Below are 20,712 nucleotides of genomic sequence, written 5' to 3' on the forward strand. Positions count from 1 at the left end.
AACAGATATACCATTATTTTTGTCATGGTGATTATATTTAACTCCTTTTATGTAAAAATTACACAAAAATATATGTAAATCATAAATTACTTTTCACATAATATGCATATATCCCTACAAGTGGACGAACATGGGTCCTAACAGGGACCTAAGAATAATAGGCAAAGAGGCAAAAGTGTACGAAACAAAGAATAGGGAAAACAAAGATGGATTTTTGAGGGGGCTCCCATAATAGGATAGGGGTTAATTGTAGCATATTTAATAACAAAATAATAAAATAATAAAAGTTTAATAATATATTGCATAGTAAATATAATATAATATATAAAGTTTTAATATGTATTAGATAATAAATAGTATAAAAATTTATAAAGTAAAATAATTTTTAATACTAAAATAATTTATTGCTAAAAAATCTTAGTGTAAAAATAATATATTCATAATATGATATTATTTATTTATATCATAAATTATTGATAAACTCTAACATGTTAGACACCATAATATATTATATAATATTAAAATATTTATAATATATTAATAGTATACTCATAATAACATAATATTAAAATGATTAATAATATTATATTATATCAATAATAGTATAATATTATAGTAATAATAAAACAATATTATTTTACAAATATTATATAAAGTATAGCGATAACAAACTGATATACCAAAGTAATTAAATCTATTATTATTTGAATATAATATATAATAGTTATAATATAATATAATAGATTAAACTAAGATATAGTATTATCATATATTATACAATATTATATTGTATTATATTTAATATTATAATACTATAATAATATAAAGTAACTATTAAAATATTTTATTTATAATATATTCTATTATAACTAGTATAATATATATTAATAATATGTTTAATACTAATGTTGTTACGAGTCAAACTAGTGCTGACCAAAAATACTAAACAGATTGTTTTAAAAACACTTTAAGAAGAAAACACATTGTGATGTATTTTTATAAAAACACAATAAGAAAAATACAAAAACACATTGTGATGTATTTTTATAAAAACACAATAAGAAAAATACAATGTTATCCAAACGAAACCTTAAAGTGGAATTCTTTGTCTCTTAGCCTCAAGTTGTCAACTGTTAAACTATTTTTTTAAAGCCTTTCTCTAAGAATAACAAAGTAAAAAAAATTCAAACTGAGGTCTAGAAGAATAGAAAATTCGAAAAGAAAACACTGCAGGCACACCCCCAACCACACCTTGGGGCATATCCTCTCTCTCAGCTATAGTGCACGGGGCCCATTTTAAATTTTTTTTTAAAATCTAAAGTGGACCCCGTGTACTGTAGCTGAAAGAGAAGGTGTGCCCCAAGATGTGGATGGGGTTGTGCCTGCGGTGCCATCCAATTCGGAACAACGATAACAGAGGGGGTCCATATATCCAATAATTGACCCTTTTGTAATAGAGTGCTCTTGGCCGCTAGCAAACTACTAGAGTATTCGATCGCCTCTATACATAGCACACAGCAACTTGACACTAATTCCCAGATCAGGAGGGAACCATGGCCGAACCTACAGAGAACAAGCGCCGCATAATTCTGGTCCATGGAGCTTCCCATGGAGCGTGGTCCTGGTACAAACTAGCGACACTTCTCAAATCCGCAGGACACCAAGTGACAATCCCTGACCTCAAATCCGCAGGACACTTCTCAAATCCGCAGGACACCTCAGGGATCGACGCAACGAGGCTCGAGGAGGTTGCTTCTTTCGCTGATTATTCGCAGCCGCTGATGGATGTCGTGGCTTCGCTACCGTCGACGGAGAAGGTGATCTTGGTGGGTCACAGCCTCGGCGGGCTCAGCGTGGCGCTGGCGGCGGAGAAGTTCCCGGAGAAAGTTGCGGGTTTGGTTTTTGTTACGGCGCTTATGCCCGACTGTGAATCTAGCCCCGGCCGTCTTCTTAAGGTACTACGATAATCTCCATGTACATGTTCCTAATAAGTGACGATCACGTTTGCTCCTTATTCTCATAGATAGAAAGGGTTTTGTGAGAAAATATCACAGCCCATGACGTTAAATCTATATCTAAAAGATGTCAACCTTTAGATCTATGTAAGAATCCAGAAATCTAATGATCTACTGGAGCGGGTATATCTAAAAGATGTCAACCTTTAGATCTATGTAAGAATCCAGAAATCTAATGATCTACTGGAGCGGGTGCACTTATACTTTTTCAAGGTTTGGGTCTCTCTAATTTAGATGAATAATGATAAGTGTGCGTACACAAGAGTTGTACTATTTTTGTACTATTTCATAATAAAAAGTGAAACATTTCTTATAAATTATAAAGGGAAATAATGAGCTTCTCTGAGCCCTGCTTATTTGTGTCTAGTTATCAAGAATTTCAAATTTTTTAGTACACTTCGCATTTTCCAATTTAGATAGGAATTATCACATCAATGATAATGTTTTTCTCTTATGGTAAATATTAGTATATACTTTAGAATAGGGCTCTTGCCCTATTTTTACCTTAGAAAAGATTTATACAAAAAAACTGAAAGATTTTTTTAGACTATATCTAGATTAGATTAATTGGGAATAAGCGGCAAGGTAATGATATTGTTTTTGGATAAATTTCATCGAACCTCTTGAACTTTGTGGAGGTTTGCACAAATCCCTTGTAAAATTTATAAAGTAAAGAGGACCCATGAACCTTCAAAATTATGCAATGCTCATTTGAACGATCAAAAATTGTCAACACAAAGGATAAATGGTCTAAAATATCATCATTAATTACTATCTTCAATAAATATTTTGCGAACTTATGCTGTCAAATTTAATTTATTTGAACATATGCATGTAGGATCTCCTGTTCAGTCCACTGTTTATGTCGCTCGATACACAGCTCACCCCTATTGAAGCCCCAACAGAAAGTAAAATTCCTCCCCCTTCCAGGATGATATTCGGTCCTCAGACCATCGCTTACAACCTCTATCAACTCTGCTCACAGGAGGTATATGCATCTTGATTTTTTCGTGCTACGTAAAAAAAATACAACAAATTTCACGAAACCTGCAAACTGTTTGGTCCATTTTGAGATAACTTTTTGTTTGATGTATATTTGAGAGCGAGATGTTTGGTCCAAAAAACTTAGTAACCATTTTGAGATGAGTGGACCCTTTTCTTTTTGTTTGATGTATATTAATTTGAAAGCGAGATGAGTGGACCCTAAAAACTTATTAACTTTTTCGGAGGTCATATGTAGGCCTGTCCATCCGGACCGAGTTTTTTTCTTTTTTTTTTAATTTTTTTTATCAAATTTTTACATTTTATTTAAGTTTTAAATTATAAAAAAAGACAAAAAAATAATAGTAAAATAATAATTTTATTAATCACTTAAAATAACATAAATTACAAATAAAAAATTATAAAAATAAATTCTTTATTAATAATTAATAAATCATTTATAAATTACAAGTATAAATTTATTTTGGAATTCATCGCATCACAATAGATAAGTACATCCCAACTAGGTTTTTTTAAATTTCTTTTCTTTTTTTTTGGATAAAAAATGCTAAAAATTAGTTTAATATTATTATATTTTATATAATTATGTATTAGTATATACTTCCAAATTATTATGTAACTATATATTAATATATACATATATTATATGTAAATATATTTTATATATTTATAAGTTATAATTTAAGAGAGAGGGAGAGAATCGCATAAGTAGCTCTCTAGCCGTTGCTCGTTGGGCCAATGGGGAAGAAGTAACCGTTGTAATATACTATACTTATATATACTTATATACTAAGAGAGAGAGTACACACACACATATATAAAAGAGTATACTTATATAATAAGCAGTATACATATATAAGAGAGAGTATACTTATATATACATATATACTAAGAGAGAGAGAGAGTATATATATATATATATACACACACACACATATATATTATACATATATAGTATATACTTATATATACTATACATATATACTAAGAGAGAGAGTATATTAGTATATATATATATATACACACAATACATATATAAGAGAGTGTATACTTATATATACTTATATAAGAGAGAGTATACATATATAAGAGAGAGTATACATATATATACATATATACTAAGAGAGAGAGTATATATATACATACATACATACATTATACATATATAAAAGAGAGTATTCTTATATATATATACTTATATAAGAGAAAGTATACTTATATATACATATATTATACATATTATATATATTTATATATACATATATAATATAATACATAAAAATAAAAAATAAAAAAATAATAAAAAATAATCCGGGCCCGGGCCGGGCACAAAAGAGCCGGCCCGGGTCCGGCCCGGAGCCCGGACCTGGTCCGGGTTTCCGGGGCGAGGCCATGGCCCGGCCGGGCCCGGACCGGGGGCTGTTTTGGACAGCCCTAGGACTCATATGGCATTTCCAAACTTTTTTGGGAGTTATATCGAAGTGCTCCAAACTTCTCATACAGATAAATTTTGTGAAATTTACATGCAGGGGCTTGGATTTTTGAGCTTAGAATGATATAATGAGATGTTTTGGTGTGTAGGATCTCATGTTAGCGAGCACGCTCCTGAGGCCTTGCCCGATGTTTTTAGAAGATCTTGAGAGCACGTCGGCATTGTCTAAGGACAGGTATGGCTCGGTGCCTAGTTTCTACGTGGTGTGTTGCGACGACGCAATAATCGTGAAAGAGTATCAACAGCAGATGATTCGGAGTAATTGTGTGAAGAAAGTGTTCGAGATTGAAGGATCGGATCATATGCCCATGTTTTCAAGGCCACAGGAGTTGTGTCAATCTCTACTTGAAATTGTTGAGCATGTTGATGAGTAATGAAATCTATTTCATATGTTGTTATCTTTCAAATGAATAAAAATTATAGCTTTGTTTCTTGCACATCATTCTCATGTTTGTCAGTCCATATTGTGGTTGTATCGCTTCATAAAATCATACTCCTTTTAAAAGTTGGAGTTATGGAAAAATTTTCTACAGATAATATTAATTAATTATATTGTCTGTCACTTGTCAAAATTGTGTAACTAAGAGCATCTTATTGAACTATAAATAGCCTATAAGAACAAATATTCAAGGGAAAAATGTGTACAGACCCCAAAAATAGAAACTTCATGTGATGAGGCCCCTCATAGTTTTCCCCATGTGAATCAGCCCATTGATGTGTGACACTTTGTACTACAGTCCTTTTTTTATTAATTATTACATGCCAGCTAAGCTAAAATCCCCAAATTATCCTTATCCTCTCTCTTCAATCCCTTAGACCCCGCACTCATATCCTCTCTCTCTCTCTCTCTCTCTCTCTCATCTCCTCTCTCTCTCTCTCTCTCATCTCTCTCCCTCTCTCTCTCTCTCTCTCTCTCTCTCTCCTCTCTCTAAAACTAAGAGCTTTCTCAAGCTCATCACCCTGGCCCTCGCCCTCCTCGCCGTTGCCTCCACTCAGGCCCTCAAGGCTCCCCTCGAGTTCGTCGCCGCCTCCCCTCCCCTCCTCCACCCGTCCTCGTCGCCGTAGATCGCCGCAGAGCTTGAGGAAAACGTTCGAAAAGCTCGGGCAATTGAAGACTGTTGAGGAGTGCATGGAGATGATCCGAAGGTATGATGTTAATAGAGATAGTGTTTTATACTTTGATGAATTTAAGAAGATGATGCTACGAGAGTAGGTTGGTTTTTGAGATTGATCTTTACCGTAAATGATGATGTTGTTGTGCCCCGTTGAGATTTGGAAATTACTTTTTTTTTTATTTGAGATGACTTTGATCAATTGAGGGTTCATGTTGTGGATTTATCCTTATGAGCTTCTGTATTTGTAAATTGTGTCCGATTCTGTTATGGATGTTTTTTTAGTCACCAGACCGAGACGCATAGAGCATTAATCCATTAGCTAGAAGAAGAAAAGAAAAAAAAGAAAAAAATAATTGACCAGCTACAAATAAATGAACGATTTAATTTTTAAAAATAGCCAAAAGTTATCCCCATTTTTCCACATTCACAAGACATCCACGCCTTTTTGGAGGAGGCTGAATTTGTAATAAACCTAATGTGCGCAATTTTTTTGTATTTTAATTTCGAACAAATTTTTAAAATAGACCACTTTTAAAACTTAATTAGCAAATAGGCTGAAAAATTATTTAATTACCAAAAATCGTTGTACGCTAGGACGGTAGTTATAAATAGTTGTTATAAATGAGGATAAAGTCATGTTTTTATAAATCGTTGTTAATTATATTTGATAATAGTTATACCTAATGATATGTTATTTCTAGATGCTATCGTGGTAGTTCTAGTAGCCCTCGAGTTAGTTCTAGCAGCTACAATTGTTAATTCTGGCTACTAAGTTAGTTCTAACCGCTACTTGTTATTTTTGCTTCTACCTTAGTTCTAGCTTCTATTACCCAAGTTCTAGCTTGTATACCGTAAGTTTTTACCCACACATTACTAGTTCTAAACCCAACCCGTGTTTTTTTTAACTTCACACTTGTTAATTCATGCTTCTACGTTAGTTCTAACTTCTATTATCCTAGTTCTAGCTTGTATACAACCAGTTCTAGCCCACACCTTCCTAGTTCTTAATCAAGCCCGTGTTTTTTACAAGCACACTTGTTAATTCTAGTTTCTACCTTAGTTCTAGCTTTTATTATCCTAGTTCTAGCTTGTAAACAGCCAGTTCTAGCCCACACCTTGCTAGTTCTAAACTCAGCCTTTGTATTTTACCATCACACTTGTTAATTATTGCTTCTACGTTAGTTCTAGCTTCTATTACCCTAGTTCTAGCTTTTATACAGCAAGTTCTAGCCCACACCTTACTAGTTCTAAACCCAGCCCGCTTTTTTTACATGGACACTTATTAATTCTAGCTTCTACCTTAGTTCTAGCTTCTATTACCATAGTTCTAGCTTGTATACAGCCAGTTCTAGCCCACACCTTACTAGTTCTAAACCCAGCCTTCATATTTTACCTTCACACTTGTTAATTCTTGCTTCTACGTTAGTTCTAACTTCTATTACCATAGTTCTAGCTTGTATACAGCCAGTTCTAGCCCACACCTTGCTAGTCCTAAATCCAACCCGTGTTTTTTACATGCACACTTGTTAATTCTAGCTTCTACCTTAGTTCTAGCTTCTATTACCCTAGTTCTAGCTTGTATACAGTCAGTTCTAGCCCACACCTTGCTAGTTCTAAACCAAGTCTTCGTATTTTACCTTCACACTTGTTAATTATTGTTTCTATGTTAGATCTAGCTTCTATTACCCTAATTCTAGCTTGTATACAGCCAGTTCTAGCCCACACCTTGCTAGTTCTAAACCCAGCTCGCGTTTTTTACATGCACACTTGTTAATTCTAGCATCTACCTTAGTTCTAGCTTCTATTACCTTAGTTCTAGCTTGTATACAGTCAGTTCTAGCCCACACCTTACTAGTTCTAAACCCAGCCTTCATATTTTACCTTCACAGTTGTTAATTCTTGCTTTTACGTTAGTTCTAGCTTCTATTACCCTAGTTCTAGCTTGTATACAGCCAGTTCTAGCCCACACATTGCTAGTTCTAAACCCAACCCGCGTTTTTTACATGCACACTTATTAATTCTAGCTTCTACCTTAGTTCTAGCTTCTATTACCCTAGTTCTAGCTTATATACAGCCAGTTCTAGCCCACACATTGCTAGTTCTAAACTCAGTCCGTGTTTTATACATGCACACTTGTTAATTCTAGCTTTTATCTTAGCTCTAGCTTCTATTACCCTAGTTCTAGCTTGTATACAGCCAGTTCTAGCCCACATCTTGCTAGTTCTAAACCCAGCCCGTGTTTTTTTACCTTCACACTTGTTAATTCATGCTTCTATGTTAGTTCTAGCTTTTATTACCCTAGTTCTAGCTGGTATACAGCCAGTTCTAGCTCACACCTTACTAGTTCTAAACCCAACCCGTGTTTTTTACATGCACACTTGTTAATTTTAGCTTCTACCTTAGTTCTAGCTTCTATTATCCTAGTTCTAGCTTGTATACAGCCAGTTCTAGCCCACACCTTGCTAGTTCTAAACCCACGCCTAGTTTTTTATCTTCACACTTGTTAATTCATGCTTCTACGTTAGTTCTACCTTATATTACCCTTGTTCTTGCTTGTATACAGCCAGTTCTAGCCCACGCCTTGCTAGTTCTAAACCCAGCCCGTGTTTTTTACATGCACACTTGTTAATTCTAGGTTCTACCTTAGTTCTAGCTTCTATTACCTTAGTTCTAGCTTGTATACAGCCAGTTCTAGCCCACACCTTGCTAGTTCTAAACCCAGCCCGTGTTTTTTACATACACACTTGTTAATTATTGCTTCTACATTAGTTCTAACTTTTATTACTCAAGTTCTAGCTTGTATACAGCCAGTTCTAGCCCACACCTTGCTAGTTCCAAACTCAGCCCGTGTTTTTTACATGCACACTTGTTAATTCTAGCTTCTACCTTAGTTTTAGCTTCTATTACCCTAGTTCTAGCTTGTATACAACTAAATCTAGCCCACACCTTGCTAGTTCTAAATCCAGCCTTTGTATTTTACCTTCACACTTGTTAATTTTTACTTCTACATTAGTTCTAGCTTCTATTACCCTAGTTCTAGCTTATATATAGCCAGTTCTAGCCCACACATTGCTAGTTCTAAACCTAGCCCGCGTTTTTTACATGCACACTTGTAATTCTAGCATCTACCTTAGTTCTATCTTCTATTATTCTAGTTCTAGCTTGCATATAGCCATATCTAGCCCACACCTTGCTAGTTCTAAACCTAGCACGCGTTTTTTACATGCACACTTGTCAATTCTAGCTTATACCTTAGTTCTAGCTTCTATTACCCTAGTTCTAGCTTGTATACTATCAATTATAGCCCACACCTTGCTAGTTCTAAACCCAGGTCGTGTTTTTTTACCTTTACACTTGTTAATTCATGCTTCTACGTTAGTTCTAGCTTCTATTACCCTTGTTCTAGCTTGTATATAGCCAGTTCTAACCCACACCTTGCTAGTTCTAAACCCAGACCGCGTTTTTTACCTTCACACTTGTTAATTCATGCTTCTACGTTAGTTCTAACTTCTATTATCCTAGTTCTAGCTTGTATACAACTAGTTCTAGCCCACACCTTGCTAGTTCTAAACCCAGCCTGTGTTTTTTACATACACACTTGTTAATTCTAACTTCTACATTAGTTCTAACTTCTATTACCCTAGTTCTGATTTGTATATAGTCAGTTTTAGCCCACACCTTGCTAGTTCTAAACCTAGCCTTCGTATTTTACCTTCACATTTGTTACTTCTTGCTTTTATGTTAGTTCTATCTTCTATTACCCTAGTTCTAGCTTGTATACAGTCAGTTCTAGCCCGTACCTTGCTAGTTCTAAACCCAGCCCGCATTTTTTACATGCACACTTGTTAATTCTAGCTTCTACCTTAGTTCTAGCTTTTATTACCTTAGTTCTAGCTTTTATTACCCTAGTTCTAGCTTGTATACATCCAGTTCTAGCCCACACCTTGCTTGTTCTAAACCCAGCCTTCATATTTTACCTTCACACTTGTTAATTCTTGCTTCTACGTTAGTTCTAGCTTTTATTACCCTAGTTCTAGCTTGTATACAGCTAGTTCTAGCCCACACCTTGCTAGTTCTAAACCCAGCCCTCGTTTTTTACATGCACACTTGTTAATTCTAGCTTATACCTTAGTTCTAGCTTCTATTACCCTAGTTATAGCTTGTATACAGCCAGTTCTAGCCCACACCTTGCTATTTCTAAATCCAACCTTCGTATTTTACCTTCACACTTATTAATTCTTACTCTATGTTTGTTCTAGATTCTATTATCCTAGTTCTAGCTTGTATACAACTAGTTCTAGCCTACACTTTACTAGTCCTAAACCCAGCCCATGTTTTTACATGCACACTTGTTAATTCTAGCTTCTACCTTAGTTCTAGCTTCTATTACCCTAGTTCTAACTTGTATATCAAAGTGCTAAAGCAAAGATTACAAAACGATGATCTTTGCAATGCTCTGATAGAAAGAGACTATAAATCGACGGTCTCTTCAAACTAAGATGTGGAAGTCCTCCCCGCGTACTATCACCAAGACGCAACACCAATTCGACCACGGACACAGGTCAAACCTGGCTGCAAACGCAGCTCACATTCAGTTCCAAACGCTGCAAATGCAGCTCAGATCCAGCTGCCAACGCAGCTCTTGTTCGGCTGCAAACGCAGCCTCCGAAAGCTACAAACGCAGCTTTCATCCGCTGCCAAACGCAGCTTCCAACAAACAGCCAAATGAGCTTTCAGCCGCTGCGTCCGAGCTTTCAGACACTGCGTTCAAGCTTCCAGACATCGCGTTTGAACGCAGAATTCACACTAGAACGTGGATTTTTCGTTTGACTCATTCAAACACGAGCTGAACGGTTTCAAAATCGTTTCCTAAGATTTGAGGGGATCACAACTCTATTCAGGAGTGATTTAAGGGGTGGTTACATCTCATTAGCCCCCACTTAGGAGCGAATTAAGTGGGCAATTATACCCCTTAACCCCTTATAAATAATTAAGAAATTAGCTTAGTTCAGATCCGGGGGCTGGATCTTTCATCCTTCTTTTTGACAGCAACGAAGAGATCTTTGGGGGGAATTGCTAGAGCATTGGAGATCAGCAACAGGAGCATTCTTCATCCTTAGCTTATAGACCAATTTCGGTTAAATCGACTCTTTCATAGAGTTTCAAACTCGTTCAGAGTTCTAAAACTTGCCACGCAAGTTCTCCACAATGTCAAATCGTGAGGAGAATACCACGTTCCAGTGAAACAAGACGTCGGATCGTCAACGGAGAGCAAATTCGACGCGAGCATTCGAAGGAGACACTCCATCGCCACCGTGAAGAACTCAGAATTAAACAAAGGGGAGAATCTAGATCATTCTCCTCTCTTTTGTAATCAGAAAATCCAATTATAACTGAGATTAAAGAAATACAGATCATATTTCCTTCATTTCTTTTACTGCAAAATTTTCCACCAAACAGGTTTAAAACAAGCAGGACATATGTGGTACAACCGCTTAACTGAGTACTTGTTGAAACAAGGTTATAATAATGATCCTATTTGCCATTGTATTTTTATAAATAGATCTAAATCACAATTTGTGATTATTGTAGTGTACGTTGATGATTTAAACATCATCGGAACTCCTGAAGAGCTTCAAAAGGTTGCAAATTGCCTAAACTGGAATTTGAAATGAAAGATCTTGGCAGAACAAAATTTTTCCTCGGCTTGCAGATTGAACATCTTAAGAATGTAATTTTTATACACCAATCTGCTTATATATCAAAGATACTTAAAAGATTTTATATTGATAAGGCATACCCACTGAGTACTCTAATGGTCGTGAGATCACTTAAATTAATAAAGATCCTTTCTGACCTAAGGGAAATGATGAAGAACTGCTTGGTCCTGAAGTATCATATCTGAGCACAATAGGTGCACTAATGTATCTTGCTAATCACACTCGACCTGATATATCATTTACAGTGAATTTATTAGCAATATATAGTTCGTCACCTGCAAGAAGACATTGGACAGGGGTTAAACATATATTTCGATATCTTAGAGGTACAGTGGATATAAGTTTATACTATTCTCATTTGTCCAAATCAGAGTTGGTAAGTTATGCAGATGCAGGTTATTTGTCTGATCCTCATAATGGACCGTCACAAACAGGTTATGTCTTTATATATGGTGGTACTGCTATATCTTGGAGTTCTACTAAGCAAACAATTGTGGCTACATCATCTAATCATGCAGAAATTCTGGCAATTCATGAAGCAAGCCGAGAGCGTGTCTAGCTCAGATCAATAATCCAACATATTCAGAAGACATGTTGATTGTCCTCTCAAATGGAGGTACCAACAATTTTGTCTGAGGATAATACAGCATGTATAGCTCAATTGAAGACGGGATATATCAATGGTGATAGGACAAAACACATATCTCCAAAGTTCTTCTTTACTAATGATCTTCAAGAGAATGGTGCTATTGATGTTCAACAAGTTCGATCTAGTGATAATCTCGTCGATTTATTCACGAAGGCACTGCCTACAAAGAGATTCGAGGAACTAGTCTACATAATTGGATTACGACGATTCAAGAACCTCGAGTGATAATCTTAAAGGATAGGGATGTAGACAAAAGAGGGAGCAAGTATTGTATTTTTTTTCTAGCAAAGTATTACCTCAAATGATGGATAAGTATAATGTACTATTTTACCTTCACTAGGGTTTTCCCCATGGGGTTTTACCTAGTAAGGTTTTAATGAGACATATTCTTGGTTGAATAAATGGACATCCAAGGGGGAGTGTTATGATATTATTATGGATGTCTATTAGTATTGCAATGAGATGTTATAATATTATTATGGATGTCCATTGGTATTCTAAGGAGTTATAGTCTATTAACATTCCCAAGTAAATTCTCATAAATATGATGCATGTAACATCTCTTTTTACGTGCCTATAAATAGATGGCTTGTGATTTGTATTTGAGTATGAATGAAAGAAAAATGAAGGATTGAGTGCTCATTGTCTTCTCTGTATTCTCTTTACTTATATTGTTATCCATTAGCTTTATAATACAATTAAAATTTTGACATATGATTTGATGAAATAATATTAGGAAATTTTGGTTAAGCTATTTCATTGTAGATTTATTTGTGTTAATTTATTGGTTAAAAATTTTATAAGCTAATACCCTTGAGTCTCCACACACACACACAAAGAAAAAGAAAAATGAAAGTTAAAAGATACCCCTTTTGGTCATTTTGCTTTAGACCTCTTGATTTGTTTTGTATTAGCTATCAAAAACCAATGACATTAAAATTTTGGTCACTCAAAATGAAGCTATCTAGGACTTTTTTTTTATTACTATTTTTAAAGTCAGTTTCAACTAATGCATCATTGACTTTTTAGTATAGATTTTCATTCTTTATGTTTATTTTTTAATATGAGTAGCTAATTATTATAGGAAATCTAGAATTAGATGAAACTAGTTTAATTTTTTTTGTGTTTTTAATTTTCTCTTTTTGTGCTTAAAATGATCATGTTAGGATAATCAACTAAAGAACTAATAGGTTGAGAAAGAGATTGATAGTTTATGCTTTCATTGAGTGATTTGATAGGTTATGCTTATTCAAATCTAGATTATTATCTAGTCGTTTAGTTCTTTTCATAAGTATTAATATTGCTTAGAAATTATGCTTGTTTTAAGTAACTTGATATTTTATGCTTAAGAAATCTAAGAAATATGTGATTATAAAGAGTCTAATTCTTAAATGTAAATTAAAATTAACTAGTGAATTCAATTCTAGATTATTATTCTCCTCTCTTGATTTCCTCTATCTTTTCATTAACTTCTTGTTTTGATTTAATTTGATTTTTATTTTGTTCTTCTCTTTCTCTCATTCTTCCCTGTTGTTTTAGCCTTTTATTTTTGTGAAAACCCCTCTACCAAAAACACTCACCACTTTTACGTACAACTCTCATTAGTTTCCTACACAATTCAAGAACTCACTTAGTTTATTTTTTGAATACTCTCCCTCCTCCGTAAATCGATATCTTAAATACTATAGCTTGATGTTGTGCACTTGTGCATTTGCAACTATTGCATGTTTTATCCCCATCAACAATACATTTTTTCATGTTTTACAAAAAGAACCAAACAGGGCCTAAAAACTGCGAGAGGTTTTACCGCTACGGTACATTAGGCTCACATGCTGAAAATTGGGCAGATAATCATCAACCGTAGAATTAAACCAGCTCCTTAATTATTGTCATTATCGAATATTAATACGACCCCACCTTGCTCGAAGATATCGTTATGATTTGACATTATTCATAGGGGCTGTTTGGTTCGCTATTATAAGGGGTGGAAAACTCAGAAAACCCTTCCACGTCAGATTTTTAACCCTCCACGTCAGTTTTTTTGTTTCCGTCCATTTCTTTGTGCCGCTTTGGTTCGCTCGGATGGAAGAGGAAAAACTCTACTGAAATCGCCGCCAGCTCAGATTTTTTTCCCTCACCGATTTCCTTCCCCAACCGAGTGAAATTGATAAAAACTCTGCCACGTCAGATTTTTTTTCTTCTCTGCTTTGTTTACAAAAGTTTTCCTTTTTTTTCTATGCGAACCAAACACAAGAAAAATAAATACATTGGTTTCCCACCATTTTTTATGTGCGAACCGAACCAAACAGCCCCATAGATGCATACTAAGCTAAACCAAACTAAAAGACAGTGTAGGATATATATTTAGTTAGATATCCACGTCCAAAAGGCTTGATATACACCAAGGACTTTAATCGAATATTATTAATTTATTGGACTACATCCTTACATTTTGGACTTAACCATAGAACAAGCAAATCCGTATCACCTTCTCTTTTTGTAACTTCGACTTGGTCTTGTGTGATCAAATCAACCATTCGCATTTGAGAAAATTGTGGGAAGTGAGGTTGTTGAGAGAATATCTCTCAGAGGTAGTTTTTTGAGGGGTGGAGATGATGGGTTTGGTATCTATATATAAAATGGAGTGTTGTTCTTTTTGAAAAAACACAACACAAAAAAAACAAATCTCTATCCTATTACCAGCCCCCTAAAAAATCCATCTTTCTTTTCCCTATTATCTGTTTCGTGCATTTGTATCAGAGCTATTATCCTATAGTCTTCTCTGTTCTCCTAATATCCGATAGACTATATTTCTCTGTTGACAGCTATTATCCTAGGTGACAACTATCGAACTCCTTTTTAGTTTCTCTGTAGTCAAAGCTTACTTTTTTCATAGCCAAGTTTTGTCATAGCCTACATTTTTCAAGTTTTGAAGTCGAAGAGTACAACCCATTTACCTACCCACGTGACCGACTCCTCAAACCATTCTTTTATTTTATTGGACTGTACTCTATAGTCATTTTTTATTATTCATTTTTGTGAAAGTCCCTCTTAAAAAAGGGGCATTTTCAAATAAGTCCCGAAATGTTACATCAATATCCCGGCTCAGCTACAAGTTTAAGGCAATTGCACTTTCAACTACTGATTTCAACCTGATCTGCTGGTATTCCAGCATCCGCACAGAAGCCCGTTAATTATCAACTTCAACCTCGCTACGACCTCCGATCAGAGACGACGCCAAAACTTCGACAAGTGATTCTTCGGTCAACACCACTAAGTGATGATCTCGCTCAAATTGGAGTTTACTTTCTCAACTCAAAACAGTCAGGTTCTTTTAATTTTTTTTATTTTATTTTTTAGTATCTAACTTTATTCTATTTTTAGTATATCTGTCTATACATCAACCTTATATAATATTTTAAATTGGAATTTTAGTTTTAGTTCTCTACCGAATGGCTAGTAAACTCGTTCTATCAGAACTGGAAAAAAATTGATAAATTTAATGATAGTAATTATGATATGTGGTAAGAAAATAAGATATGCTATTATTCATGATAATATTGTAAGGACCATGAATTTTCGATACTAGTTAAAATACTTTTCTGGTATTTTAAAATATTTAATTATGATTTTTAAAAGTGTATTTTTATTTTTTCGATTTCCTATAATTTCTATGATTTAAAAATCTGATTATATAATTATTTAAATGATTTTTATATTTATAAATTTGTTTTGTACTGTAAAAAATTTCTAGAATTAATTTGTTATGTTATCGGTACTATTCATATTATTTTAAATAATATATTGTATTATTAATATTATTATAAATTATTTTATATAATACATGGTATTATTAATTACGTGTTTTTGGTATAATTTGTTGAATTATTCTACTGTTACATATTTTCTGTCGTATTAGTATAACTAGTACGTTTTACTGTGTATATACTTATCCCATAATTATTTAATTTTAAATGTAAGTAAATATATTTTATTTATTAATTATTTTCGTTTAATTGTACAATATGGGTATATTTCGACTATTTCGTATCAACTGTTGTGTTAGCACAACATGTACGTTTTTAATTATAGATAATTATTATGTAATTAGTTTAATTTTTAAGTACCCAAAATTATTTATTTTAATTGGAATTTTCAAAACCGTAACCAAACCTATTATATATATATAATATATATATATTATATATATATATATATATATATATATATATATATATATATATATATTATATATATATATATATATATATATATATACTAGTATTTTCTTTTTCATTCTTCCTGTTCACCAAAAGTGCTGCGCCTCTCTCCTCTTTCTTCTTCCCTAACCTGCAGAGCCACCGCCCGCCTCTGTTTCCAACGCCTTACAAGCTTCGACAACCCACGTCGCGGTGAACCGCCATCACCGCTCGAACCCAAGTTCGCCGCCGCTTCTCACGTCGGATCTGCTCACCGCCGTTCGTCGAGCTCGCCGTCCAGACCTCCTGCAACGCCAGCGCCCCCGTCGTCAGCACTTGCAGCCGCCCCGACCCCCTTCATCGTCAACCTCCTCCGCCCAAGCCCAGATCGCCCTCGCCCTCTACTGACCACCTCCTCTCCCGTTGGCGCAACCTGACAGCCTCCTCCGCCCAAGCCGAGCCTATCCCTCCCTTTGCCGTCGGCCATCCCTGTTCGCCGCTGGCCACCTGAACTACCGCCCAAATCACCGCCGCTCCTCCAGCGCCGCACCCGGCCTGAACCAGCTCCGCACCGCCGCCACACAGGCTGCCAACGCCTCCTCTTCTTCCTGTTTGAACCCACGGCGCTGTCGTCATCCTCACCGCCGACGATCACCCAGATCCGCATCCGCATTGGCGTTGTCGCCTCGTCGTCAGACCCCACGGTCTCGCAGGCAAGATCTCATATCCTTTGTCTTGTCTTTACTATTTTTGATATACTGTTAATTAAGTATATGCAAGATCCCGCATCACCTCATTACCATTACAATTTCTCTATATGTTATTTGTTATATATGTTGTTTAGATTATGATATTATGCGTGGGATGATGATGAATGTTGTTAAGTATTATTGTGGTAGATTACTTGTGAAATGATGAATATAAAATGACAAGCTTGCATTTTGAAGCTAGATAAATTTTAAGAGTTGTTATCGAAAAAGAAAATTAGAATAATTAAAAAGAAAAGAAAACAGTTACTGTTCATATGGAATAATATATAATAATAATAATATATTTAAAAGGTTATTTTTTTGAATAATTTATGAGAAATAAACTAAAAGGATTTATTTTGGAATTAATAAATTTATGGGCATGATGATTGGAAATTTCGATATTTCATGTATATTTATTTGATAGATGTATTTTCATCTTGTACTGTTATTAGTAGTTGTTCACGATTCTATTCATGATCCACGACACTGTTAATTAGTATTTATTGCATTTATCATTCTTTATTATAATTGAGAATCGTTAGGAGTTTATGGCTATAGTGATCTGTGTGACATGAATAAGATTTAGAGGCTTGTGTATTGTTGGCTTAGAAAATAAGAAGAGATGTGATTAGACGTGACTGATTATTTATCCTCTAGGGTCGCTCCAGTGAACCGATACGCACTGGATTAGTCTGTTGAGCCAGTGAACCGATACGCACTGGGTTAGTTTGTTAAGCCAGTGAACCGATACGCACTGGGTTAGTCTATTGGGCCAGTGAACCGATACGCATTGGGGTTAGACGGTTGGACCAGTGACTTGTTATAGAATGGCTAGTTACATGAATTGTTACTTGGCCAGGGAACCGATACGCACTGGGTTAGTTTGTTAAGCCAGTGAACCGATACGCACTGGGTTAGTCTGTTGAGCCAGTGAACCGATACGCACTGGGTTAGTCTGTTGAGCCAGTGAACCGATACGCTTTGGGGTTAGACGGTTGGACCAGTGACTTGTTATAGAATGGCTAGTTACATGAATTGTTACTTGGATGAGTTTTGATCCTTGTGAGATATAGGTCAGTTATGTTTCTTTCCATACCTAGATCGGGATTAATATTTAATCATCTACAATTTGAGGCATATGGTATATACATGAGGGTTTCCTTGTTTGGATTATTTCGCTCGACGTACTACGCCTCGAGTTGTAGATTTTTAAGTATTAATTTCATCTAGTGTATGAACATGTTACTTGGATGATTATTTTGATCGCTAGCTGCATGATTTCGTTACCCGGTTGATTTACGGATTCTTATGATTATCATGTTTTGGTAGTGGATTTCATGTTGATTTTGTTGGATTCTCAGTTGTACGTCCTTTTATCATTTCTATTATTGTATCGATTTCTGTTTTGGTTTTCGTTAGTTCGTTATTTTCTTTTGTGGGGTCTTGCCGTGCGTCATGCACCTGACGTACACCTGTTTTCTCTGGTGTACGTCAGACTTAGAGGAAGAACAGGTTCAGCTGGGAAATCATCAGGAGCCAGAGGATTCTCAGCAGGAGTGCTTAGCGGATGGAGTAGGAGAATAAGCTAAAGCTTAGTTATTGGTCCTCAGTTTTCTTTTGTACTACCTTCTATTTCTATTTGATCAGTGTATTTGGTCCTCAGTTTTCTTTTGTACTACCTTCTATTTCTATTTGATCAGTGTATTTTGTATCTCTTTAGTATTCATTTGTTCAGATTTGTATAAGGGCATGTTTGACCCGTATTTTATGTCTCGGATGTTATCCCATTTGTGATATAATATTTCCTTGTTCTGGGTTGTCTTTATATTCTTGCTATTGTGAACGGGGACCTGTGACTTCGTATTGTTTTTATTTCCAGACGCTTAGCGTATTGGATTGAGAAGACGGGGTCTAGCACTTGTCTCTCCCCAGTCCAATACGTCGCGGGCTTGTTCACATCCCGGTTCCCGTGTATTTTGGGAAGCGGGGCGTGACAAATATCGATGATGTAATCGAAACCACTGCTCCAACCCTTACTGATAAATCTACACCTGAAGAAAAGAAATGATTTGAACAGTGGAAGTCAGAAGATAAAAAGGCAAAAAGCTTAATGCTCATGTTAATGGATGATAACTTAATCAAAGTTTTTGAAACTTATAAGACTTCCATGGACATGTGGAATGCTATAAAAGAAAAATACGACACCGCCTCTGAAGTTAACATCCAACTCCTCTTGCATAAGTATAATTCTTATCGTATGCAAGAGAGAGACAATGTCGTAGAGCATATTAACAAGATGATTATCACGGCTAAGGACTTATCTACTACTGGGACCGAAATCTAGGAAAGAATGCAAGTGACAACTATTTTAAATAGTCTCCCCATTTCCCTTGCTATGGCTGTCACCATATTAAGAATGAACTCTGCCATTAAATCTGTCTCTGATCGTTCTATGCACCTAGCGATAGAACATGACTTAATAGCCAGTAGGAAAGAACCAGAACTGAATATAGTATAGCAAGAGCTGATTATGTCCTCCAGAGGCATAATGCTGGAAGCTATAAAAACCCCGGTCCTAGTAAACCACAACCACGAGGACCAAACTCACAGCAGTTCATAAGAAAAAAAGTACCACACGGAGCCTGCTACAATTGTAGAAATTTCGAGCATTTCAAGCCCACTTACCCGCAAGGTGAAAAATAGGAGAATAAGGGAGGCTATAAGCATCCAGAACAATGGAGTACTAGCAAAAGAGAAATCATCGGTGTGACGGAATTCAATGCTGTGATGACGGATATCAGTGATTGGTGGATCGACTCCGATGCAGCCATACATATCACAAAGGATAATAATGGAGTCACAAAATTCACTGAGTTGAAGAAATGAGAACAGAGAATCTATATGGAAAATAATACCTATCTCGATATAGAAGGTATTAGTTCGTATAGATTGGATCTTGGAGATAATATTCTTGTCCTTAAAGATGTATTCTATGCACCAGGAATTTAGCGCAATCTGATCTATGTTCCCAGCTTGATGAAAAAAGTACTGGAAGTTAGGTTCTACAATAACCGGGTTTCTATAGGCAAAAATAATAAAATATATGCTATGAGAAAATATGTGCCCGAGCATGAATTATGTATTTTTCCAGTAGTTTGTAATAGTTCTGATAATTAAATTTTGAATTTAAACTACTTGTCCTGTTATATTTCTGAGTCTGAATTATGACATTCTAGACTAGGACATACTAGTATTTTAAAAATAAAAGAAATTATCATAATGAACTTACTTCCTACACTATCTAATGTTCAATTACCACCATGTGAATATTGTTTAACTAGTAAAATGACTAGAAAACATTTTATTGGCGGACAAAGAACCAATGAACTTTTAGGTTAATACACTCGAATATTTGTGGTCCCCTAAGTGTCAAAACTCATAATAATAAAGAATATTCTATTACTTTTATAGATAATTATTCCAAGTTTGCACACGTCTATCTTATATCTAGAAAATAAGAAGCTCTTGACTGCTTTAAGAGATATAAGATAGATGGAAATTGAAAACGAACTTGGAATGGAAATTAAAATTTTGAGAATTGATAAGGGTGGGGATTATAACTCTAAAGAATTTGAGAGTTATTGTATTCAGCATGGAATTAAAAGGCATACAATAATGTCATATACGTCACAACAGACTGGTGTTACTGAAAGAAAGAACAGAACATTGCTGAATGTAGTTAGATGCATGTTGTCTTATTATGGTCTC

General features: G+C 35.1%; 1 protein-coding gene across 1 annotated transcript; it reads left to right on the forward strand.

The window, feature by feature from the left end:
* Window positions 1,468–4,957, forward strand: LOC109837565 (salicylic acid-binding protein 2-like). Its single transcript, XM_020405866.1, has 3 exons — window positions 1,468–1,955; window positions 2,854–3,003; window positions 4,599–4,957. Exons 1-3 carry the CDS (start codon window positions 1,554–1,556, stop codon window positions 4,881–4,883), a joined length of 837 nt encoding a protein of 278 aa, XP_020261455.1. The 5' UTR covers window positions 1,468–1,553; the 3' UTR covers window positions 4,884–4,957.

The sequence above is a fragment of the Asparagus officinalis genome, chromosome 4, assembly GCF_001876935.1.
Source record: "Asparagus officinalis chromosome 4, Aspof.V1, whole genome shotgun sequence".
Taxonomy (NCBI): Eukaryota; Viridiplantae; Streptophyta; class Magnoliopsida; order Asparagales; family Asparagaceae; genus Asparagus; species Asparagus officinalis.